We start from the raw sequence: 25,376 nt of genomic DNA on the forward strand, positions 1-25,376 counted from the left end.
GGTGCTGCACATGGAAGAGGAGATGTGTTGCCCAAGGAGAGGGTGCTGCACATGGAAGAGGAGATGTATTGCCCAAGGAGAGGGTGCTGCACATGGAAGAGGAGGAGATGTGTTGCACAAGGAGAGGGTGCTGCACGTGGAAGAGGAGATGTATTGCCCAAGAAGAGGGTGCTGCACATGGAAGAGGAGATGTGTTGCCCAAGGAGAGGGTGCTGCACATGGAAGAGGAGATGTATTGCCCAAGAAGAGGGTGCTGCACATGGAAGAGGAGATGTGTTGCCCAAGGAGAGGGTGCTGCACATGGAAGAGGAGATGTATTGCCCAAGGAGAGGGTGCTGCACATGGAAGAGGAGATGTGTGGCCCAAGGAGAGGGTGCTGCACATGGAAGAGGAGATGTATTGCCCAAGGAGAGGGTGCTGCACATGGAAGAGGAGATGTGTGGCCCAAGGAGAGGGTGCTGCACATGGAAGAGGAGATGTATTGCCCAAGGAGAGGGTGCTGCACATGGAAGAGGAGATGTGTTGCCCAAGGAGAGGGCGCTGCACATGGAAGAGGAGGAGATCTGCTGCTCAAGGAGAGGGCGCTGCACATAGAAGAGGAGATGTGTTGCCCAAGGAGAGGATGCTGCACATGGAAGAGGAGATGTGTTGCCCAAGGAGAGGGTGCTGCAGATGGAAGAGGAGATGTGTTGCCCAAGGAGAGGGTGCTGCACATGGAAGAGGAGATGTGTTGCCCAAGAAGAGGGTGCTGCACATGGAAGAGGAGATGTGTTGCCCAAGGAGAGGGTGCTGCACATGGAAGAGGAGATGTGTTGCCCAAGGAGAGGGTGCTGCACGTAGAAGAGGAGATGTATTGCCCAAGGAGAGGGTGCTGCACATGGAAGAGGAGATGTGTGGCCCAAGGAGAGAGTGCTGCACATGGAAGAGGAGATGTGTTGCCCAAGGAGAGGGTGCTGCACATGGAAGAGGAGGAGATGTGTTGCCCAAGGAGAGGGTGCTGCACATGGAAGAGGAGATATGTTGCCCAAGGAGAGGGTGCTGCACATGGAAGAGGAGATGTGTTGCCCAAGGAGAGGGTGCTGCAGATGGAAGAGGAGATGTGTTGCCCAAGGAGAGGGTGTTGCACATGGAAGAGGAGATGTGTTGCCCAAGGAGAGGGTGTTGCACATGGAAGAGGAGATGTGTTGCCCAAGGAGAGGGTGCTGCACATGGAAAAGGAGATGTGTTGCCCAAGGAGAGGGTGCTGCACGTGGAAGAGATGTGTTGCCCAAGGAGAGGGTGCTGCACATGGAAGAGGAGATGTGTTGCCCAAGGAGAGGGTGCTGCACATGGAAGAGGAGATGTGTTGCCCAAGGAGAGGGTGTTGCACGTGGAAGAGATGTGTTGCCCAAGGAGAGGGTGCTGCACATGGAAGAGGAGATGTGTTGCCCAAGAAGAGGGTGCTGCACATGGAAGAGGAGATGTGTTGCCCAAGGAGAGGGTGCTGCACATGGAAGAGGAAGAGATGTGTTGCCCAAGGAGAGGGTGCTGCACATGGAAGAGGAGATGTGTTGCCCAAGGAGAGGGTGCTGCACGTGGAAGAGGAGATGTATTGCCCAAGGAGAGGGTGCTGCACATGGAAGAGGAGATGTGTGGCCCAAGGAGAGAGTGCTGCACATGGAAGAGGAGATGTGTTGCCCAAGGAGAGGGCGCTGCACATGGAAGAGGAGATGTATTGCCCAAGGAGAGGGTGCTGCACATGGAAGAGGAGATGTGTTGCCCAAGGAGAGGGTGCTGCACGTGGAAGAGATGTGTTGCCCAAGGAGAGGGTGCTGCACATGGAAGAGGAGATGTGTTGCCCAAGAAGAGGGTGCTGCACATGGAAGATGAGATGTGTTGCCCAAGGAGAGGGTGCTGCACATGGAAGAGGAGGAGATGTGTTGCCCAAGGAGAGGGTGCTGCACATGGAAGAGGAGATATGTTGCCCAAGGAGAGGGTGCTGCACATGGAAGAGGAGATATGTTGCCCAAGGAGAGGGTGCTGCACATGGAAGAGATGTGTTGCCCAAGGAGAGGGTGCTGCACATGGAAGATGAGATGTATTGCCCAAGGAGAGGGTGCTGCACATGGAAGAGGAGATGTGTTGCCCAAGGAGAGGGTGCTGCACATGGAAGAGGAGATGTGTTGCCCAAGGAGAGGGTCTTGCACATGGAAGAGGAGATGTGTTGCCCAAGGAGAGGGTGTTGCACATGGAAGAGGAGATGTATTGCCCAAGGAGAGGGTGTTGCACATGGAAGAGGAGATGTGTTGCCCAAGGAGAGGGTGTTGCACATGGAAGAGGAGATGTATTGCCCAAGGAGAGGGTGCTGCACATGGAAGAGGAGATGTGTTGCCCAAGGAGAGGGTGCTGCAGATGGAAGAGGAGATGTGTTGCCCAAGGAGAGGGTGCTGCACATGGAAGAGGAGATGTGTTGCCCAAGGAGAGGGTGCTGCAGATGGAAGAGGAGATGTGTTGCCCAAGGAGAGGGTGCTGCACATGGAAGAGGAGATGTGTTGCCCAAGGAGAGGGTGCTGCACGTGGAAGAGATGTGTTGCCTAAGGAGTGGGGGTTGCACATGGAAGAGGAGATGTGTTGCCCAAGGAGAGGGTGCTGCACATGGAAGAGGAGATGTGTTGCCCAAGGAGAGGGTGCTGCACATGGAAGAGGAGATGTGTTGCCTAAGAGGACGCTGTACACTAGAGAGGGTGCTACACACTAAAAAGGGTGCTGCGCATGTGATGAGAGGGGAGTTGCTGTACATGGGGAGGCTGAGCAGACAATGGGGGAGAACGTGCTGCATGTGGACAGATGCACATGATAGAGGGGGGATTACTGTATGTGAGGTACAACATGTGGAAAAGAGGGGATGTACATGCAATGGAGGGGAAATGGTGCTCACAGAATGGGGGCTGTATATCTAATGGAGAGAAGCTGCTGCACATAGAATGGGGGCTGTATATGTAATGCAGAGAAGCTGCTGCACATAGAATGGGGGCTGTATATGCAATAGATAGAAGCTGCTGCGCATAGAATGGGGGCTGTATATGCAATAGAGAGAAGCTGCTGCACATAGAATGGGGGCTGTATATGTAATGGAGAGAAGCTGCTGCACATAGAATGAGGGCTGTATATGCAATAGAGAGAAGCTGCTGCACATAGAATGAGGGCTGTATATGCAATAGAGAGAGTACTTGAAGAGAAGGAAAAAAGCACAAAGACAACAGGAACCCAATCTGGTGTAGTATGTAGCAATGAATATGAAATAGATTGAACAATGAATAGAAGCAACCACTTTAATGGCATGAGGGGCAGTACTGTCCTTGCCAAAGGGATAAATGATGCAATCCAATAGAGAGGAGGCACCCAACAGTACATGCACCTGATACAAAAACTATGCATATGATAGTTGGGTCTTACCTTCAAGTAAGGAGGATTCGCCAGGAAGCGTCAAAGAACTTTAGCAATGGACAACGCGTTTCACCGCTCAAGGCGGCTTCCTCAGGTCAGTAACAGTGCGATCAGGACCAGAGTCAGGGCTCAGGCACCTATGCAGGATATGTATTACTCTGCGCCGGGCTAATCCTGCATAGGCACCCGAGCCCTGACCCTAGTCCTGATCGCACTGTCGCTGAAGAAGCTGCCTCGAGCAGTGAAACGCATTGTCTAGTGCTTAGGATAAAGTTCTTTGGCACTTCTTAGCAAGTCCTTCTTACTTGAAGGTAGGACTCAACCATCATATTTATAGTTATTGTATCATATGCATATATTGCTGGCTGCCTCTTCTCTACTGGATTGCATGCAATAGTGAGAAGCTACTGTACATGGAAAGGGGCTACATACTGTAGGAAAAAGGAAACAGCACAAGCAAGTTGGCCTGTAGTGAAAAGATCTAAATCCAATCCTACCTGTAGTGAGAGAGATAATGGGAGCTGACACCTTTACTACCTGTGATGATGCCAGTTTCCTGATTGCCATGCTGGGGGAGTAAAGATGGCAACCTCCGTACCCCTCTCACTAAGACGTCATTTGAACTGCTGCAAAAATGGACACTTAGCACGAAAAACACTTATTTAGAACTTTTTTTTAACCATTCTAATTAAATATACAATACACATATATAAAAAAATATTCTTCAAACTAGGTCTGTGTGAAGTTATCAGTAAAAGAACAAAATCATATACATATATATAAAAAAGAAAAAAAAATATTATGTGGAGTACCGTGTTCTGGTGCATCAAGTCTGATTATATTTACATCACAGAAAGAAAATAATTTCAAAATTAAAGTGATTTGCTATTTTTTTTTTAAAGAATTGCTGAACGCAATATTTGTGAAGTGCTTTCTCCATAGAAATATGGTTTGTATAATATATCAAAAACATACAACATGAATTTATCGGCACAGAAATCTCTCTGTTACACAGAAAAGCCACATGACAAAACTACAATAGAAGTATTTACAGTACAAATAACTTTTTCAGGGAAAAAAAAGATACTCTGTAAGCCACTGCCTGCAATAGCACTGGGGAGGCTGGCATTAGGACACAGAGGAGATGGGGTTGTGGGGGGAGCCCATCTGGGTCAGAACCTTGTCCAACCATTGCAGAGGACCATGAAGGTGAATCTCAATCCAGCAGGGGGTGCTAGTGACATCCTGACGGTGATACTCGGCTCCCCAGCCCTGGAAAACAAAATAGCACAACAGTAAAACCTGGGCACAATTTTTCTAAAGCCCTAGCCTGAACGTAGTTTTGATATATACATGTAAGACAACAATATTTTAGATAATTTAAGCAATATTTTATTTTCCTAAAAATGATTGTAGTTTTTGCAAGGTAAAGAACCTGCCACACTAAGTTGTATCAGAATCGGTTTTATTTAGCCAAGTTGTATAGTCTCAAAAGAACCTCTAGGTTTCTGCTCACCCCCAACGACTGAAGCCATCAAATTATTGTGTATTTACAGTGGGATGTGAAAGTTTGGGCAACCTTGTTAATCGTCATGATTTTCCTGTATAAATCGTTGGATGTTACGATAAAAAATGTCACTTAAATATATCATATAGGGGACACACACAGTGATATGTGAGAAGTGAAATTACGTTTATTGGATTTACAGAAAGTGTGCAATAATTGTTTACAAATAGTCAGGTGCATACATTTGGGCACTGTTGTCATTTTATTGATATAAAAACCTTTAGAACTAATTATAGGAACTCAAATTGGCTTGGTAAGCTCAGTGACCCCTGACTTACATATACAGGTGAATCCAATTATGTGATGCAGAGGAAGCCTTTTCTACGCCCACAGCACAAACAAAGCCGCTTGAGGTTTGGACAAGCTTGCTTCATTTTGGAATAAGGTGCTGTGGACTAATGAAACTAAAATTGAGATATTTGGGCAAAACAAGGGGTGTTATGCATGGAGGAAAAACAACACAGCAAAAACACAGAAAAACACCTGCTAACTACAGTAAAATGTGGTGGTTCTATCATGCTGTGTGGCCAGTGCAGGGACGGGGAATCTTGTCAAAGTTGAGGGACGCATGGATTCCACTCAGTATCAGCAGATTCTAGAGACCAATGTCCAGGAATCAGTGACAAAGCTGAAGCTGCGCCAATCCAATAAGACATTCATGCGGAGGAACAAGTACAATGTTGTGGAATGGCCATCTCAGTCCCCAGACCTGAATATAATTGAAAATCTGTGGTGTGAGTTATAGAGAGCTGCCCATGCTCGGAAGCCATCAAACCTGAATGAACTAGAGATGTTGTGTAAAGAGGAATGGTCCAAAATACCTTCAACCAGAATCCAGACTCTCATTGGAACCTACAGGAAGTGTTTAGAGGCTGTAATTTCTGCAAAAGGAGGATCTACTAAATATTGACTTCATTTCTTTTTTGTGGTGCCCAAATTAATGCTTAATTTTGTTTAAACAATTATTGCACACTTTCTGTAAATCCAATAAACTTAATTTCACTTTTCAAATATCACTGTGTGTGTCTCCTATATGATTATATTGTCAGGAACAACCAACGATTTATACAGGAAAATTATGATTATTAAGGTTGCCCAAACTGTCGCATCCCACTGCATATAATGCTTGCGTCTTCCACAATGCCTTACAGAGCACATAGTCATGTCATTAACTGACCCCTAGAGCGGATCAGGTCATTTGGGCGCCGAGGTTAGTACGTAATTAGAGAGTTTAGCCTGTCTAATTCCTCCTCATCTTTGACTAATCACAACTATAATTTTATCTCTCAGCTGTGTCAGCTGTCTGCCTCAGCAGAGGAGCTTATTTGTAATCACAGGTTATTAACCCTATGTCTGCTTCCATGAAAGCAGAAAGTAGACACACCGTATATTTATTGCAGGATTTGTATTGGCTGTGACAAAGAAATGTTTTACTTTACAGGTTATTATGCTGTTGCTTATGTTTTAGAGCAGAGAGGAAGTTCTATGATCAGGTCCGCTTTAAGGTTAGGTAGCAATTTTGGGTACCCGGAGTCGGAGTCGTGATTTCATAAACTAAGGAGTCTGAGTCGGGAGTTGGAGTCAGATGATTTTTGGACAAAATTCACAGCCCTGGTAAGTATTAGACTAAGGAGTCAGAGTCGAGGAGTCGGAGGCATTTTGGGTACCTGGAGTCAGAGTTGGAGTCTGCAGTTTCGTAAACTGAGGAGTCGGAAAATTTTTGTACTGACTCCACAGCCCTGCAGCACCACACGGCATCCAACTCAAGTGGTGGCCCTGCATACGTGCTCCCTCATAGGAGCTCACAATCTAATCAATATCATAATCTAAGGCCAATTTTTGGGGTGAGTCAGTTAATCTACCAGTGTGTTTTTGGGATGAATACAAACTCTAAGCAAATAGTATCCTGGCCCAGACTTAAAGCCCGGTTCACATTGGCGTTTTTTTTCTGGATTGGAACCGGAACGTATACTGTACAAATGGAACAGATGTGAATGTATCCAATGTTAACCTATGGATCCCTTCACATGCGTCCGTTGGTACGGATACATTCTGGTCCATGGATCTAAAAATGCTGCAGGCCCTAATTTTCCAGTCCAGACAAAAAATACTGCAGCATTGGGGCAATAGGAAACGGAACATTTCTTCACACTAGTGAAGAAACAGACCGTTCCACAGGTGATGGGGGCATGGGCCCGACGCGAATCTAGCGACGGGAGGGTGAAGGGACGGTGCAGCAGCCGGGCGGGTGGGTGAGGGAGGGTTTATACATACCTTATTTTCAGTAGTAGCCAGCTGTAGAGGCTTCCGTCTTCTTCCGCGTCATGTGACTACTACTGTGTAGTCACAGCGGAAGAGGAGGAAGCCTCTACCACCAGCTACTACTGAAAATAAGGGATGTATTTGCTGAGTGAAAACGGGCCACTGACTGAACCATCCGGATCCAGTGAACTGGAGACCAGATCCGCTCACCAGATCCTTTTGGCTCAGAACCCCAATGTGAACCGGGTCTTAAACCATGTACCCAGATCTGCAAGCCATGAGTGCTAGCCAATAAGCCACTGTGATGCCCACAGGTGGGCCACAGGCTATAAGTCAACAAGAAGATGCCAACAATAGTCAACAATAATTCTGCCCCCTATAGGCCCATGTGACTACTTAGAAAGTGGCTCAGACTAACTGGGACTTTTTAAATGCAAGTATAGAATTTGCCTGTGGTAATATAACCACTGTTCCTGTGAATAAGCCTTTTCTACACAGGTGGGAAAATCTCCTTTCCCCCATATGTAGATCAATATGTAGGTAGATCAATATCATATACAGTATATATCAATAAGACATCAATATGTAATATCTTGTCCTTTGTACAGACCTAGGCACTGGCGAACTCAGGGGGCTATTCTGGGTGTCTGGAACCTCCCCCCTGCACTGAGCTGTGTATTCAGCCAGGGAAGCCCACATAATATAAACAGCCTCATTCTCCGTCCCTTCTTACTTCTGGTGCCTCCCTCCAGCTAATAGAATGAGAGAGGCAGCCGAGCTTCCCTCACAACCCTCACAAGAAGATGCAGCCTGCAGTGAGAGAATGTTGATTATGGAGTCCTGGACTCTCCACAGCACAGAAGTGTCAGACATGATGAAATTAGAGTGCAGGCAAGCTGGTAAATATGCACAGCATGATGCAGAGCTTGCCTGGACTCAGGGTCTGTGGGCAAACATCTGTCTGGTCTCTCCCCATTGTTATAATGACTGCATGTGTGGATAAGGTGTGGATAACAAGCTGAAAAGTTTTTGACAGTCCCTAGACTCCAGGAGGGCTTCTTTCTGACTTGTGTGAGAGACTGACAGGGACAGGAGTCCGATTACAGGCAAGTAGCCTGTCTGATGTGGGACTGCAATACAGATAAGTTCTCTGCTCCATCTCAGGCTATTCTCAATTTCTCCACTCCTCTCTCTGGGCTAGTGCAACGCCAAAATGACAATAGCAATCGCTAGCAATTTGTGAGTGTGATTTTGTGAAGTGATTTTCAGAGCGATTTTTGAATGAATTGCTCAAAAACATGCTACATGCAGTATACCTGCGATTTTGAAAAAATCACAACGCTGCTGTGGGAACACCCACATAGGGTAACATTAGCCAAGCGCTTTTCAAATCACTATTGATTTCAAAAACGCTCAGAAGCACTCTTGGTGTGCACCAGCCCTCCCTCATTCACCTTTGTTTCCCTCTTCCCCTAGAGCTGACTGTGTGTTCTTGTCTTACAGGAAAGCTAAATAAAAGTGCAATCCTGGTGAGGCAAAATATTATTATTTAGTATTTATGTAGCGCCGACATCTTCCGCAGATGCATATATCCCTGCATCATATGGGTATCGCTTGCGCTATGTGAAACTATGTAGCATATTCCACTGAATTGTCCAAACTAAGTCTATCTCCCGTTCCTCTCTCTGGGAGTTGTTCCAGCGCTGTACCCCGTTCACATTTGCTGCTACCAGAAGCCCTCAGAAACACTCGTGTCCTTGAGTACTTCCAAAGATAGGCAGCTCCTGTAATACGCCAGCGCACTTTTGTGCATGGGCAGTATGGAGCCACCTGTATTCGGAAGCACTCGGGACATACGTGCTTCTGGACCTTTCAGGAACCCCCCCCTTAAAAATCCTGCGTTTGCCCCTGCTAGGGATAAAAAGCTAATTGGCCAATCTTTTGTACTATCCTTGGCTGTATTTAGCATGTTAACCAGGTCACCCATCGTTTATCTGCTTCCCAAGCTAAAAAAGCCCAGTTTGTCTAACCTTTCTTGGAAAGTGAGAGCTTACATCCCTTTAATTGATTTAGTTGCCTGTCTTTGTACCTGATCTAAAATGTCAAAAAGTTGGTTTGTGGCATGGAGGGGTCAGTAACGTAACTGTGACTTAACGGGACCTAAAAAGTGTAAAATCATTTGCACCAGATGCTGACAGACACAAAGATGCCTGTATGGTGAGAGGTTTATGTGCAGTTTATTGGTTCTTCCATGGGAGGTTAAACAGCTTGTACCTTACATTTGAGGTGATCATTTAAAAGGGGTCTTTTTGACCTCTTACTATTGTCAGAAAATCTCATATTAATGCAGAGAACCTATGATTTCCATCTTGCTTTAGGTTGATTATATATGGTTAAATATGCCCTGCAATTTATTTGTGTGTCTAGATTTTATGTCCATGAAATTAACTTAGAGTTTTTCTTTAATCAGAGCTCGATTTCAGGTTAGAATGACCCTTTATGTCCTTCTATCCAGTAGCCTCTGTGTTCCTTGTACAAGGCTATGTTTATATTCAGATAGCGCCGGAGAAATGTTTTGACTTCACTCAGCTCTTTCTAAAATGTCAAGCTATTTAGCAAGAGTTGTAGCATTTGGCCATGCTTTACATCTGCACAATTATATGCATCTACCTGGTGACTGACATCAATGTATGCTGTGCTATGCGGACCTAGCTGTGCTGCTGGTATCCTGTTTGTCGCATTTGCTATGTGCCTTGCTTTTGATCTTTGCTGAGCCGTATCATGCACATCAATCTGTTTGAGTTTTGACTGGCAAACCTGTCATCTTTGATGTGACCAGCCAACCACAGGTGTAAATTGGAGGACTGACACCTAGGCATGCTATGCCATACCAATTAAGCTGTGCTGCTGCTGTTCCAACACTATATCTGCTTCATGTGCTTTGCTCTGACCTCTGCTGGAATGAACTATGTATATCTATTTGTTTGTATCCTGACTGGCAGATCTGCTACTGTCGCTGTGATGAACTAATACAAAGTTGCACTAACAAATGTGGAGTGGATATACTCCCAGGGCCTATTTCAAACCTCGGCCTGTCATTAATGTTCGAGTGTACATTTTTTAGGAAGCCCAGAGGCCAATTTGTTACTACACAATCTCTCCAATTCTGAGCTCAGAGAGGAACTGTTAGAAACTGCGCAGTTCAGAACTTAATCATGTGCACATGAGATAGTGGAGTGCGGGGAGCTGTGAGGTCCGGGGCATCCATTGGGGCATGACAGGTGGGATTGGGGGTTGGTGGGCTTTTTGGTGGGAGTTGCGGTACATTATATGGTTTTAGCATTTGGATATGTATTGAATAAAGTTTTTGTATATTTTTTGAATATGATTTGCTTGTTTGTACTCAGTCAGGCCACACCCCTCCTTTATTATATCTCCTAGTGTTTTTTATTTAGCAAGGCAGTTTTATATCCATGCTAAGAGTTAAGCAATATGGCTATTGGTATTAATATGGCTACAACATATGAATTAATGTAATACTTATGGATAGTGATTATAGAACTATTAGTTAATGATTTGATCATTAATGAGAACCCGAGGTGTGTTTAAAGAATGTTATCTGCATACAGAGGCTGGATCTGCCTATACAGCCCAGCCTCTGTTGCTATCCCAAACCCCACTAAGGTCCCCCTGCACTCTGCAATCCCTCATAAATCACAGCCATGCTGTGAGGCTGTGTTTACATCTGTAGTGTCAGTCTCAGCTGCTCCCCCGCCTCCTGCATAGCTCCGGTCCCTGCCCCTGTCCCTTCCCTCCAATCAGCAGGGAGGGAAGGGATGCAGGCGGGGACTGGAGTTCTGCAGGAGGCGGGGAGAGCAGCAGACTGACACTATAGAGATAAACACATCCAGCTCTGACAAGCTGTTTGTCAGCAGCATGGCTGTGATTTATGAGGGATTGCAGAGTGTAGGGATACCTTAGGGGGGGTTTGGGATAGCAACAGAGGCTGGGCTGTATAGGCAGATCCAGCCTCTGTATGCAGATAATATTCTTCAAACCCACCTCGGGTTCTCTTTAAGAGACCTATATATTAAAGGAAACCTGAAGGGAAAATAAACTTATAAAATAATGAACCATATGTGTAGTACAGCTAAGAAATAGAACATTAGTAGCAAAGAAGAGAGTCTCATATTGTTTTTCAGCACGGGAAGAGTTGAAAAAGCTTCAGTTGTTATCTATGCAAATGAGCCTCTCTAAGCTCTTTCACCCACTGGGTTGATTACAGTCCTGTTTTCTGAACCACTTAAAGGGAGCCTGAGATGGGGGATAAAAAAATTATACATAACTAGGGTGGTCATGTGTGGTATAGGGTTGGGCTATACCTGGCTAGCTAAACTGGGGGAACCTATTCCTAGCTAGCTATACTGTGGCACCTATGTCTGGCTACCTATACTGGGGACACCTATACCTGCACTTGGTTCCACCCTCATCATGTCATGGCCACGCCCATTTTCCTCCATCGCTTTCTTCGGTGGCGGCTCTCTTTGGGGTAAGGCGGGGAGGAGGGGACGGCACACAAATTATGGGCTGCTTGAGACCACAAAAACCTTAGCTTCGCCCCTGGCTGCCATCATTAGGCATGGTGAGTTTAAACAAGCCACAGGGACTCTATGTAACAACAACAACGAACACGTGTTTAAATTTGGATAGAGATAGATACAAGTTTGTTACCTTTACAAAACTCATCCGGATGGTGCACATTTTGGTCAGCTCATACACCACCTCAAACCCTTGGTTAACTGACTGTGAGAGGAGTTGGGCAAACAGTTGGTTATTGAATATCTTCAGACTGCAGCCGCTTGGGATCTTGCACACAGTTGCTGGATGGAAGCCATGCTGGTAGTTACAGTTGCGACTCTGGACAAAGATGCTGCTGTCACTCACACACTCTGCATACACCTCTCCTCCGACATAGTACAGGTGAACTCCTAGGAGGAATACAGTGTGTTATAGAAGTCCGCTTTACTTTGCCTATGCCTGACAAAATGCAGTGTTTGCTATTAAAGGGGAACTTCAGCCTAAACAAACATACTGTTATTAAGTTACATTAGTTATGTTAATTAGAATAGATAGGTAATATAGTCTTTTACCCACTCTGTTTTTTAAAGAACAGGCAAATGTTTGTGATTCATGGGGGCTGCCATCTTTGTCATGGGGGCAGCCATCTTTTTGGTTGAAAGGAGGTGACAGGGAGCATGAGACACAGTTCCAACTGTCCTGTGTCCTGATAACCCCTCCCAGCTGCACACACTAGGCTTCAAATGTCAAATTCAAAATATGAAAAAAAAAATTGCACCAAAACAGCAGAACGAGAAACACATCAGAAATCCCATCATGCTTTGCACAGCATAAGGGGAAAAATGCCCGGGCAGTTTTCTTCTGTGCAGCTAAAAATAAGGCTTGTATAAGAGAAACAAAGTTCTGATGCTGTGAAACTGTTAAAGAAACACCATCCCTTTTCAGTGCTGCTGAGTCGATTTTTAGTCTGGAGGTTCACTTTAATGATCATCAGCTTCTTACATCAAAACATGTAAGATATATAAGCTGGACAAATCATTTCCTATACATCAATGACATGTATCCTCACTTACATCGCTTAATGTCAACCTGAAGTGAGAATAAGCCTAGGAGATGATTGATTGTATGTGTTTGTATAAAGGTAAATTAATCACAGAACATTCTCATATATTTATGCTAATGGGCGGAGCAAGGGAGCGCGCTGATGTCATAGGAAATACCAGGCAGAACTCTGTGTGGACGCACTGCTCTGCGGCCAGAGCGGTGATATGGTCTGTCACATACCGTTTGCCAGTGGTTGCCTGTTTTAATAAAGTCATTTTTATTGGAAGACACCGCCTGGATTATACAGATTTATCTGTGATATGCAAGAATCAAGTCGGAAGTTGGTGAGTGCACGCACGAGGGGGGGTCAATCAGTTGTTCAACCCAGGTGGTGGCACATCCCCAGGAGTGCAGCACGAGGTGTCAGCAATTGTTTACAAAACTTTATTGGGCACTATGTGCGCATTTTACAGTATCTCTTATAGGGAAATCCTCCATACTATCCAAAGTAAGGAAGATACAGACGCGCAACTTTGGTTGGATTGTGTTAATTGAGTGAGGTACTCTTGTGAAGCTGCGATCCCCGATACATTTGTAGGAACCGTGGAGCGCAGTTGAATTTTAATATTGTTATATATTTATGCTCAGATGCTTTATTTAATGCTAGGCACACACCATACAATTTTCTGGCAGATTTAACTGCCAGATCAATAATTACCAACATGCCCGATCTGTATTTCGATCGATTTTCATAGAACTGAACGAAAATAGATCGGAAAATCAAAAAATCAATCCAAATTCAGATCGGACATGTTGGAAACAATTGATGCGGCAGGTAAATCTGCCAGAAAATTGTATGGTGTGTACCTAGCATAGGGCTTCTTGTTTCTGAACAGCAGCAGATAAGCTGGCTTTCTGATTGAAAAAAAACACCATAAAAGCTATAGAAGTAAAAGTGGCCCATACACTGGTCGATTTCAGAGTTTGATTGATTGAAAATCGACAGCCGATCGATTGATTTGTGGCCGATTTCAATCGATTTAAGATATCTGACAGGATGCTGGTAGCAGTTCGATGGCCCATAGAGTTGCATTAGATCTAATGGTGCAGTAATGCCTTTAGATCGATTTTCAATAGATTTCCAATTTTGTTTCTGAAATCTATTGCAAATCTGTTCCTAGTGTGTGGCACACATCAGATAGATTCCTGTCAGATTTGACTTGACAAGCATCTGACAGAAATCTGACAGTCGAATCTGCTGCAAATCTATCAGTGTATGGCCACCTTAACCACTTAACGACCGCCCCCAGCCGATGGGCGGCGGCAAAGACCGGGCCCAAACGACCGCAATACGCCCATCGGCGGGGGCGGCATCAGCGGTGGCTGTGCAGCGATCGCGTCATCAATGACGCGATCGCCGCCGGCAATAGGCTCCGCCCACTCTGCACGGAAACCCGCCGGCCAATTAGCAGCGCGGGCGGGTTTCAAATGCGGCGATCCGGCCAATCAGAGGAGTATAATACACTTTGTTAGTGTAACAAAGTGTATTATACTGGCTGCCTCCTCCGCTGATGGTCACTCGTCGTGCGACCATCAGAGAGGACGGCAGCCTTGCAGCTAAGTGTAACACAACACATTTTCACCCACACAGACCCCCCGATCGCCCACCCCAGCCCTCAGAACCCCCCTGACCACCCCAGCACACCAGCATCTGCACCCCACCACCCACCTAAAAACCCATCAATCACTCCCTGTCACTATCTAGGGACGCTATCCCCTAGGTTAGGTCCCTAACTGCCTCCTAGGGTCCCCTGATCACCCCCCCTACCCTCAGATCCCCCCCAGACCCCCCTCCCAGACCACCCCCCTGTATGCTGTATACAGCTATATAGCTGTCTTACCCACTGATCACCTGTCTATCACCCATCTATCACCTGTCTATCACCCCTTGTCACCACCACCCATCAGCGCAGACCCTAAACTGTCCCTTTGGGGCACCTGATCACCCACCCAGACCCTCAGATTGCCCTCAGACCCCCCCCTCCTGATAACCTCCCCAGTGCATTGTTTACATCTATTCTCCCCTGTAATCCCTCACTGATCTCCTATCGTCACCCCCTGTGTCTGCCACCCACCAGATCAGGACCCAGTCTGCCCCGTGCGGGCACCTAATCAACCCCCCACACCCTTAGATCGCCCTCAGCCCCCCCCCCCCCCCAATCACCTTCCCAGTGCATTGTATTTGATTGTGCTGCAATTGTATTTGATTGTGCTGACATTCAATTTCATTGTGCTGACATTCAATTTTATTGTGCTGTAATTGTATTTGATTGTCCCGTGATTTTTTTTGATTGTCCCGTGAATGCCCTGTGATTGCCCTTTGATTGGCCTGTGATCGTCTTTGATTGTCCCGTGATCGGCTTTGATTGTCCCGTGATCGGCTTTGATTGTCCCGTGATCGGCTTTGATTGCCCTGTGATTGCCCTGTGATTGGCCTGTGATTGGCCTGTGATCGGCTTTGATTGTGTCGTGATTGGTTTGATTGCCCTGTGATTGGCCTGTGATTGGCCTGTGATTTGCTTTGATTGGCCTGTGATCGGCTTTGATTGTGTCGTGATTGGTTTGATTGCCCTGTGATTGACTTTGATTGTCCCGGGAATTGAGTGCCCTGTGATTGGCCTGCGATTGCCCTGTGATTGCCTTTGATTGTCCTGTGATTGTTTCTGATTGCCTCCGATTCCCCACTCGCCACCACCCCCCTGTCACTATCCAAGTGATCTAAAAACAGTGAAAACTGTCACTTTTTTAGTATCACTAGTGTTAGCAGTTAGGCCAGTTAGCTAGGCCCCTTTGTAAGTGTCAGTTAGTGCTCAGCCCACTGCACCACAGTCACTAATTAGCGTCATCACTGTCGCTAATCAACATTGGTACTATATAGTATCTGTAAGTGATCATTACTGATCGCAGTCAGATCTATTAGGGTCACTAGGATCCACAAAAAAAACCGCAGTGTTTGCCCGATCAGGCCTGATCGTTCGCCTGCACTTGCGTTCAGCCCGCCCCACCGCAGTGACAGAATTTTTTTTCTGATCACTGCAAAAAACACTGTACAATAGCTGTGGCACTGTAAACCTCAGTTTTGATTTATTTTTTTATCAAAACTCAGTGAGCACAGCTTTCTACCTCTCAAATACTCCCTTTTGCTAGGTAGGTGCTCTTTTTTCTGCGTAGTCTCAGAGGAATACCGCCTAAATTTAGCAGCCCACCATGGCAAGAAAGGGGTATTCCGATGATGAGGTTCTCAGGTACATGGCCCAGTCGGATGAGGACGATTGGGACGCCTCATTCGACGAATCTTCCGGGTCAGAGTTTGAACCTGAATTGAGCAGTGGCTCACTGACCGATAGTGATGACGAGGTTGAGGTCCCGGCTAAAGCCAGGCGTACCACACCCCATGTTGTTGGACCGCAGGTGGCGCAGGATCAGCCTCAAGGGCAGCAGAGTGGTGTTCGTGCTGGTCTGAGATTTCATGGTGGGGCAGGCACCAGCAGCACAACATCTCCTGGACCTAGCACCAGTACTTCCGTAGACCCTGGTGAAGTGGCGAGCACCAGCATGGAAGTTGAAACTGGTTCGGTGGCACGTGCAGTAAGATCCCAGTCGCAGCCACCAAGAAGACGGGCCCGTACTACCCCTAATTTACCAGAGGTGCTGGCAAACCCAAATTGGCAATCCCCTGATTCCGCCGCACCCGTACTTCCCCCTTTCACCGCCCAGTCTGGAGTCCAGGTGGAGACAGATAATCTAGGATCGACCCTAGACTTTTTCTATCTGTTCTTCACCCAGGATCTCTTGGACTTAATTGTGGCAGAGACCAACCGTAAGGCCACACAATATATAACCGCCAATCCGGAAAAGTACCTTGCCCAGCCTTTTCGGTGGAAACCAGTCCAAGTTTCCGAAATGAAAATTTTTTTGGGCCTTCTCCTTCACACGGGACTAGTAAAGCAGAATGTGTTGCGGTCTTATTGGTCTACGGACCCAGCACATCATGTTCCCCTGTACTCTGCTGCCATGTCCAGGACACGATTTGAGAACATCCTGCGCTTCCTGCACTTCAATGACAACGAAACCTGTCATCGAAGTGACCACCCTGCTTTTGACCGGCTCCACAAAATTCGACCCCTCATAGACCACCTGTCATCCAGATTTGCAGATGCTTATACCCCTGACCAGGACATCTGCGTAGACGAGTCCCTCATACGCTTTACCGGGCGCCTTCGCATCAAACAGTACATCCCAAACAAGCGCGCCCGGTATGGGGTGAAACTGTATAAGCTCTGTGAAAGGGCCACAGGCTATACATCTTATTTTAGGGTCTATGAGGGAAAAGACTCAAAATTGGAGCCGGTCGGATGCCCTGACTACCTGGGGAGCAGTGGAAAGGTTGTGTGGGACTTGGTGTCACCCTTGTTCCAGAAGGGGTACCATCTTTTTGTGGACAATTATTACACAAGTGTGGCCCTCTTTCAGCACTTAAAAATAGAAAAAATCCGATGCTGTGGCACCGTGCGGCCTAGTCGCCGGGGCTTCCCCCAACGGCTCATTACCACCAGACTTCAACGGGGGCAGAGGGCCGCCTTGTGTGCTGACGACCTGCTCGCGGTGAAATGGAAGGACAAGAGGGAGGTTTACTTCCTGTCCACCATTCACGCAGACACGACAGTTGAAATTCAACGGCGAACTAAGGTCATTGAAAAACCCCTTGTCGTCCACGAGTATAATACTAACATGGGAGGGGTGGACTTCAATGATCAGAGGTTAGCGCCCTATTTAGTTGCCCGAAAAACAAGACGCTGGTATAAAAAAGTGTCTTTTTACCTCATTCAATTGGCAATTTACAACAGCTTTGTTCTCTACAGTAAGGCTGGGAGAACTGGCTCGTTCATTCAATTTAATAAACAGATCGTGATGGAACTCCTGTATCCAGGAGGTGCCGTGGCCCAACCCCAAGATGCAACTAGCCGGCTGCATGGAAGGCATTACGCCTATCCAATTCCGACTACCCCAGGTCAACGAATCCGAAGAAAACGCTGTCGTGTCTGCAGCAGGGCTGGAATAAGGCGTGACACCACTGTTTATTGTCCCACCTGTCCTGACCAGCCTGGCCTATGCCTAGGGGAGTGTTTTGAGAGGTACCACGAGCAGGTACACTATTAGAGAGTAGGGAACTCCACACACAGCGGTAGGCACACAAGGGTCTCTCAGTGCTATTTCACACTGCTGCGATGCGTTAGGGCAAAATGCCTAGCAAAAGTCACACTTTGCGGTCCCCCCCTACGCCGGAAGTGCTTGACTTAACGCTAGTGCATGCCTACGTTACTGCGTGGCTTCTGTGGCAATATCGATCGGCGCGGAAGTCATGTTAGTCTATGGCGACGCAGTTCATTACTAGGCCGAATGCTACTCTTGTGGTATTGCCTGAAGGTCTGTTTTGGACGATACGGTGCGGCGGGCTCGACCCACCGGATATGTCAATATGCTGTGTGAAACCAAACATCGGGTTTCCAGAGACCCTAATACACAGGGCTGCCAGAAACCTCTCCTTTCACTTGGGACAAATTGCGTAATGTATTTCGCCACAACTCTGTGCAATTTGCACTTCGCACATTGTTCCATGGGGGGGGAGAGGTTTGTCCTCGGGAGGTAAGTTAAAAAAAACCAAAAAACAGGTAAGCAAAGAAGTTAATGTTTGGTTTGCAATGTTAAGTTTTTTATTAAAAAAGTTCAAAGGTTATTAATGTTAATGAAGTAATTGCTTTGCTGCTTGCTTGTTTTTTGGTTTTTTTTTTCTCTTTTTCCATCCAATAACCTTCCAGGTGGACCGAGCGAATGACTAACCAGCTGCAGTACTGATGGTGCATCCTGACAGAATGTTGCGCGTCTGTCAGCTTACAGAGTTGGGCCGAACGGTTCGCCGGCGAACGGGGTTCGCGCGAACTTAGGTGGTTCGCGTGCGGGTACCGCACGCGAACCTTTTGCGGAAGAAGTTCGGTTCGCCCCATAATGCACCTGAGGGTCAACTTTGACCCTCTACATCACAGTCAGCAGGCCCAGTGTAGCCAATTAGGCTACACTAGCCCCTGGAGCCCCACCCCCCCTTATATAAGGCAGGCAGCGGCGGCCATTACGGCCACTCGTGTGCCTGCATTAGTCAGAGTAGGGCGAGCTGCTGCAGACTGTCTCTCAGGGAAAGATTAGTTAGGCTTAACTTCTTCCTGGCTGCATACCTGTTCTGTTCAGTGAGCCCTCAGCCCACTGCATACCTGTACTGTGATCCTGCCACTGCATAGCTGTTCAGTGATCCTGCCACAGCATACCTGTTCTGTTCAGTGAGCCCTCAGCCCACTGCATACCTGTACTGTGATCCTGCCACTGCATAGCTGTTCAGTGATCCTGCCACAGCATACCTGTTCTGTTCAGTGAGCCCTCAGCCCACTGCATACCTGTACTGTGATCCTGCCACTGCATACCTGTTCAGTGATCCTGCCACAGCATACCTGTTCTGTTCAGTGAGCCCTCAGCCCACTGCATACCTGTACTGTGATCCTGCCACTGCATAGCTGTTCAGTGATCCTGCCACAGCATACCTGTTCTGTTCAGTGAGCCCCCAGCCCACTGCATACCTGTACTGTGATCCTGCCACTGCATACCTGTTCAGTGATCCTGCCACAGCATACCTGTTCTGTTCAGTGAGCCCTCAGCCCACTGCATACCTGTACTGTGATCCTGCCACTGCATACCTGTTCAGTGATCCTGCCACAGCATACCTGTTCTGTTCAGTGAGCCCTCAGCCCACTGCATACCTGTACTGTGATCCTGCCACTGCATAGCTGTTCAGTGATCCTGCCACAGCATACCTGTTCTGTTCAGTGAGCCCTCAGCCCACTGCATACCTGTACTGTGATCCTGCCACTGCATACCTGTTCAGTGATCCTGCCACAGCATACCTGTTCTGTTCAGTGAGCCCTCAGCCCACTGCATACCTGTACTGTGATACTGCCACTGCATACCTGTTCAGTGATCCTGCCACAGCATACCTGTTCTGTTCAGTGAGCCCTCAGCCCACTGCATACCTGTACTGTGATCCTGCCACTGCATAGCTGTTCAGTGATCCTGCCACAGCATACCTGTTCTGTTCAGTGAGCCCTCAGCCCACTGCATACCTGTACTGTGATCCTGCCACTGCATACCTGTTCAGTGATCCTGCCACAGCATACCTGTTCTGTTCAGTGAGCCCTCAGCCCACTGCATACCTGTACTGTGATCCTGCCACTGCATAGCTGTTCAGTGATCCTGCCACAGCATACCTGTTCTGTTCAGTGAGCCCCCAGCCCACTGCATACCTGTACTGTGATCCTGCCACTGCATACCTGTTCAGTGATCCTGCCACAGCATACCTGTTCTGTTCAGTGAGCCCTCAGCCCACTGCATACCTGTACTGTGATCCTGCCACTGCATAGCTGTTCAGTGATCCTGCCACAGCATACCTGTTCTGTTCAGTGAGCCCTCAGCCCACTGCATACCTGTACTGTGATCCTGCCACTGCATACCTGTTCAGTGATCCTGCCACAGCATACCTGTTCTGTTCAGTGAGCCCTCAGCCCACTGCATACCTGTACTGTGATACTGCCACTGCATACCTGTTCAGTGATCCTGCCACAGCATACCTGTTCTGTTCAGTGAGCCCTCAGCCCACTGCATACCTGTACTGTGATCCTGCCACTGCATACCTGTTCAGTGATCCTGCCACAGCATACCTGTTCTGTTCAGTGAGCCCTCAGCCCACTGCATACCTGTACTGTGATCCTGCCACTGCATAGCTGTTCAGTGATCCTGCCACAGCATACCTGTTCTGTTCAGTGAGCCCTCAGCCCACTGCATACCTGTACTGTGATCCTGCCACTGCATAGCTGTTCAGTGATCCTGCCACAGCATACCTGTTCTGTTCAGTGAGCCCCCAGCCCACTGCATACCTGTACTGTGATCCTGCCACTGCATACCTGTTCAGTGATCCTGCCACAGCATACCTGTTCTGTTCAGTGAGCCCTCAGCCCACTGCATACCTGTACTGTGATCCTGCCACTGCATACCTGTTCAGTGATCCTGCCACAGCATACCTGTTCTGTTCAGTGAGCCCTCAGCCCACTGCATACCTGTACTGTGATCCTGCCACTGCATAGCTGTTCAGTGATCCTGCCACAGCATACCTGTTCTGTTCAGTGAGCCCTCAGCCCACTGCATACCTGTACTGTGATCCTGCCACTGCATACCTGTTCAGTGATCCTGCCACAGCATACCTGTTCTGTTCAGTGAGCCCTCAGCCCACTGCATACCTGTACTGTGATCCTGCCACTGCATAGCTGTTCAGTGATCCTGCCACAGCATACCTGTTCTGTTCAGTGAGCCCTCAGCCCACTGCATACCTGTACTGTGATCCTGCCACTGCATACCTGTTCAGTGATCCTGCCACTGTATACCTGTTCTGTGAACCCGCCACTGTATACCTGTTCTGTTCAGTGGACCCGCCACTGTATACCTGTTCTGTGAACCCGCCACTGTATACCTGTTCTGTTCAGTGGACCCGCCACTGTATACCTGTTCTGTGAACCCGCCACTGTATACCTGTTCTGTTCAGTGGACCCGCCACTGTATACCTGTTCTGTGAACCCGCCACTGTATACCTGTTCTGTTCAGTGGACCTGCCACTGTATACCTGTTTAGTGAACACGCCACTGCATACCTGTTGTGTTCAGTGAACCTGCCACTGCATACCTGTTCTGTGAACCCGCCACTGTATACCTGTTCTGTTCAGTGGACCCGCCACTGTATACCTGTTCTGTTCAGTGGACCTGCCACTGTATACCTGTTCTGTTCAGTGGACCTGCCACTGTATACCTGTTTAGTGAACACGCCACTGCATACCTGTTGTGTTCAGTGAACCCGCCACTGTATACCTGTGCAGTTCAGTGAACCCACCTACCTACGTGAGTGCACGCAGTGTGATATACCACTCCGTGCATACCCGATATGGACAAAACAGGTAGAGGAAGAGGAAGAGGTAGTGGCAGAGGCAGAGGAAGGCCACCCGGCAGGTCTGCGCGAGGTCGTGTAAATGTAATTTCGTGTGGACCTGGCCCACAGTACAGTGCTCGGAAGAAGGCACGTCCCATCACCTCCCAAGATTGTCAGGACGTGGTTGAGTATTTAGCGACACAGAACACCTCATCTTGCTCAGCCACCAGCGCTACTACTAGCACCACTTCCGCTGCATTTGACACTTCGCAAGAATTATTTAGTGGTGGTGAAATCACTGATGCACAGCCATTGTTACAGCCAGATGAATTTTCACCAGCTCATATGTCTGCGTTACGCGACAACACTATGGATGTAACGTGTAAGGAGGATGAAGGACCTACACATTTGGATTTTTCTGAGGCAAGCAAAGCTGGGCAGGATGATTACGATGATGACGATGATAGGGATCCTCTGTATGTTCCCAATAGAGGAGATGAAGAGGGGGACAGTTCAGAGGGGGAGTCAGAGAGTAGTAGGAGGATAGAAGTTGCTGAAAGAAGCTGGGGCAGCTCTTCGTCAGAAACAGCTGGTGGCAGAGTCCGGCACCATGTATCGCCAGATTCGCCACCTATGTACAGCCAGCCAACTTGCCCTTCAGCATCAGCTGCTGAGGTGCCCACATCCCAGGGTGGCTCAGCGGTGTGGAAATTTTTTAATGTGTGTGCCTCAGATCGGACCAAAGCCATCTGTTCGCTCTGCCAACAAAAATTGAGCCGTGGAAAGGCCAACACTCACGTAGGGACAAGTGCCTTACGAAGGCACCTGCAGAAAAGGCACAAACAGCAATGGGATGGCCACCTGAGCAAAAGCAGCAGCAGCACACAAAAGCAAAGTCACCCTCCTTCTCCTCTTCCTCCTTCAGGTGCATCATCTGCTTATGCCGCTCTCTCCCTTGCACCTTCACAGGCACCCTCCTCCACTCCGCCTCTGCCCTTGAGCGGTTCCTGCTCCTCTGCCCACAGCAGCAGTCAGGTGTCCGTGAAGGAAATGTTTGAGCGGAAGAAGCCACTTTTGGCCAGTCACCCCCTTGCCCGGCGTCTGACAGCTGGCGTGGCGGAACTGTTAGCTCGCCAGCTGTTACCATACCGGCTGGTGGACTCTGAGGCCTTCCGTAAATTTGTGGCCATCGGAACACCGCAGTGGAAGATGCCAGGCCGCACTTATTTTTCCAGAAAGGCCATACCCCAACTGCACCGTGAAGTTGAGAGGCAAGTGGTGTCATCTCTTGCGAAGAGCGTTGGGTCAAGGGTACACCTGACCACGGATGCCTGGTCTGCCAAGCACGGGCAGGGCCGCTACATTACCTACACAGCCCATTGGGTGAACCTGGTGGTGAACGATGGCAAGCAGAAAGCGGCGGACCAAATTGTGACACCTCCACGGCTTGCAGGCAGGCCTCCTGCCACCTCCTCTCCTCCTGCTACATGCTCTTCGCTGTCCTCCTCCTCCTCCTTGGCTGAGTGGCAGTTCTCCTCTCCAGCTACACAGCCCCAGCTCCGCAGGGCCTATGCTGCATGCCAGGTACGACGGTGTCACGCCATCTTAGACATGGCTTGTCTCAAAGCGGAGAGTCACACTGGAGCAGCTCTCCTGGCTGCTCTTAAGAAACAGGTGGATGAGTGGCTGACCCCGCACCACCTGGAGATAGGCAGGCGTGGTGTGCGACAACGGCAGCAATCTGCTTGCCGCTTTGCATATGGGGAAGCTGACACACATACCCTGCATGGCACATGTCATGAATCTGGTGGTTCAAAGATTTGTGGCAAAGTACCCTGGCTTAGCGGATGTCCTGAAGCAGGCCAGGAAGTTCTGTGGGCACTTGAGGCGCTCTTACACAGCCATGGCACGATTTGCAGAAATTCAGCGTAAAAACAACATGCCGGTGAGACGCCTCATTTGCGATAGCCCCACTCGCTGGAACTCGACCCTCCTCATGTTCTCCCGCCTGCTAGAACAGAAGAAAGCCGTCACCCAGTACCTCTACAACTGGAGTAGAACGAAACAGTCTGGGAAGATGGGGATGTTCTGGCCCGACAACTGGACAATGATGAAAAATGCATGCAGGCTCATGCGGCCGTTTGAGGAGGTGACCAACCTGGTGAGCCGCAGTGAGGGCACCATCAGCGACTTAATTCCCTACGCGTACTTCTTGGAGCGTGCTGTGCGTAGAGTGGCGGATGAAGCTGCGAATGAGCGTGACCAGGAACCGTTATGGCAGGAACAGGCATGGGACCAATTTTCATCAGACCCAGCTGTTTCCTCAACACCTGCGGCAGCACAGAGGGGGGAGGAGGAGGAAGAAGAGAGGTCATGTGCAGAAGATGAGTCAGACTCAGAGGATGATGAGCAAGGTGTTTCTTTGGGGGAGGAGGAGGAGGAGGAGGGGACAGCGGCAGGAGAACAACCGCAGCAGGCGTCGCAGGGGGCTTGTGCTGCGCAACCTTCCCGTGGTATTGTTCGCGGCTGGGGGGAGGAGGTTGACTTACCTGACGTCACTGAGGAAGAGCAAGAGGAGATGGAGGGTACTGGATCCGACTTTGTGCAGATGTCGTCTTTTATGCTGTCCTGCCTGTTGAGGGACCCCCGTATAAAAAACCTCAAGGGGAATGAGCTGTACTGGGTGGCCACACTACTAGACCCTCGGTACAGGCACAAAGTGGCGGACCTGTTACCAACTCACCGGAAGGTGGAAAGGATGCAGCACATGCAGAACCAGCTGTCAACTATGCTTTACAATGCCTTTAAGGGTGATGTGACGGCACAACGCCAGCAAGGTACCACTGCCACTAATCCTCCTCCCGTGTCCACGCAGTCAAAGACAGGACGCTCCAGCGATCTCATGGTGATGTCGGACATGCGGACGTTCTTTAGTCCAACGCCTTGCCGTAGCCCTTCCGGATCCACCCTCCACCAACGCCTGGAACGGCAGGTAGCCGACTACCTGGCCTTAAGTGTGGATGTAGACACTGCTGTGAACAGCGATGAGGAACCCTTGAACTACTGGGTGCGCAGGCTTGACCTGTGGCCAGAGCTGTCCCAATTTGCCATCCAACTTCTCTCCTGCCCTGCCGCAAGCGTCCTCTCAGAAAGGACCTTCAGCGCAGCTGGAGGCATTGTCACAGAGAAGAGAAGTCGCCTAAGTCACAAAAGTGTTAAGTACCTCACCTTTATAAAAATGAATGAGGCATGGATCCCGGAGGGCTGCTGCCCGCCCCAAGACTAAGTCAGTCCCCGCACATACAGCATCTCTGCCTGCACGCCGTGTGACTGGCTGCCTGGCCTGCCCCAAGAAGACTAAGTCGCTCCCAGTCCCTCCACACAGCATGTCTGCCTGCAGGCCGCTTCACTACCTTCTCCGCCA

General features: G+C 48.6%; 1 protein-coding gene across 2 annotated transcripts in view; it reads right to left on the minus strand.

Moving 5' to 3' along the window:
• Nucleotides 1-3,782: 3,782 nt before the first annotated feature.
• SMAD9 (SMAD family member 9) overlaps nt 3,783-25,376 on the minus strand; it is an 83,586-nt gene continuing 61,992 nt past the window's right edge. For both annotated transcript variants that reach the window (XM_068265030.1, XM_068265031.1), the window contains exons 6-7: nt 11,987-12,243; nt 3,783-4,698 (exon numbers count right to left, since the gene is read on the minus strand). In XM_068265030.1, coding sequence (XP_068121131.1) covers nt 4,555-4,698; nt 11,987-12,243 — 401 coding nt within the window. In that variant the 3' untranslated portion in view covers nt 3,783-4,554. The remainder of the gene's footprint in view (nt 4,699-11,986; nt 12,244-25,376) is intronic.

This window comes from Hyperolius riggenbachi, chromosome 2, assembly GCF_040937935.1.
Source record: "Hyperolius riggenbachi isolate aHypRig1 chromosome 2, aHypRig1.pri, whole genome shotgun sequence".
NCBI lineage: Eukaryota > Metazoa > Chordata > Amphibia > Anura > Hyperoliidae > Hyperolius > Hyperolius riggenbachi.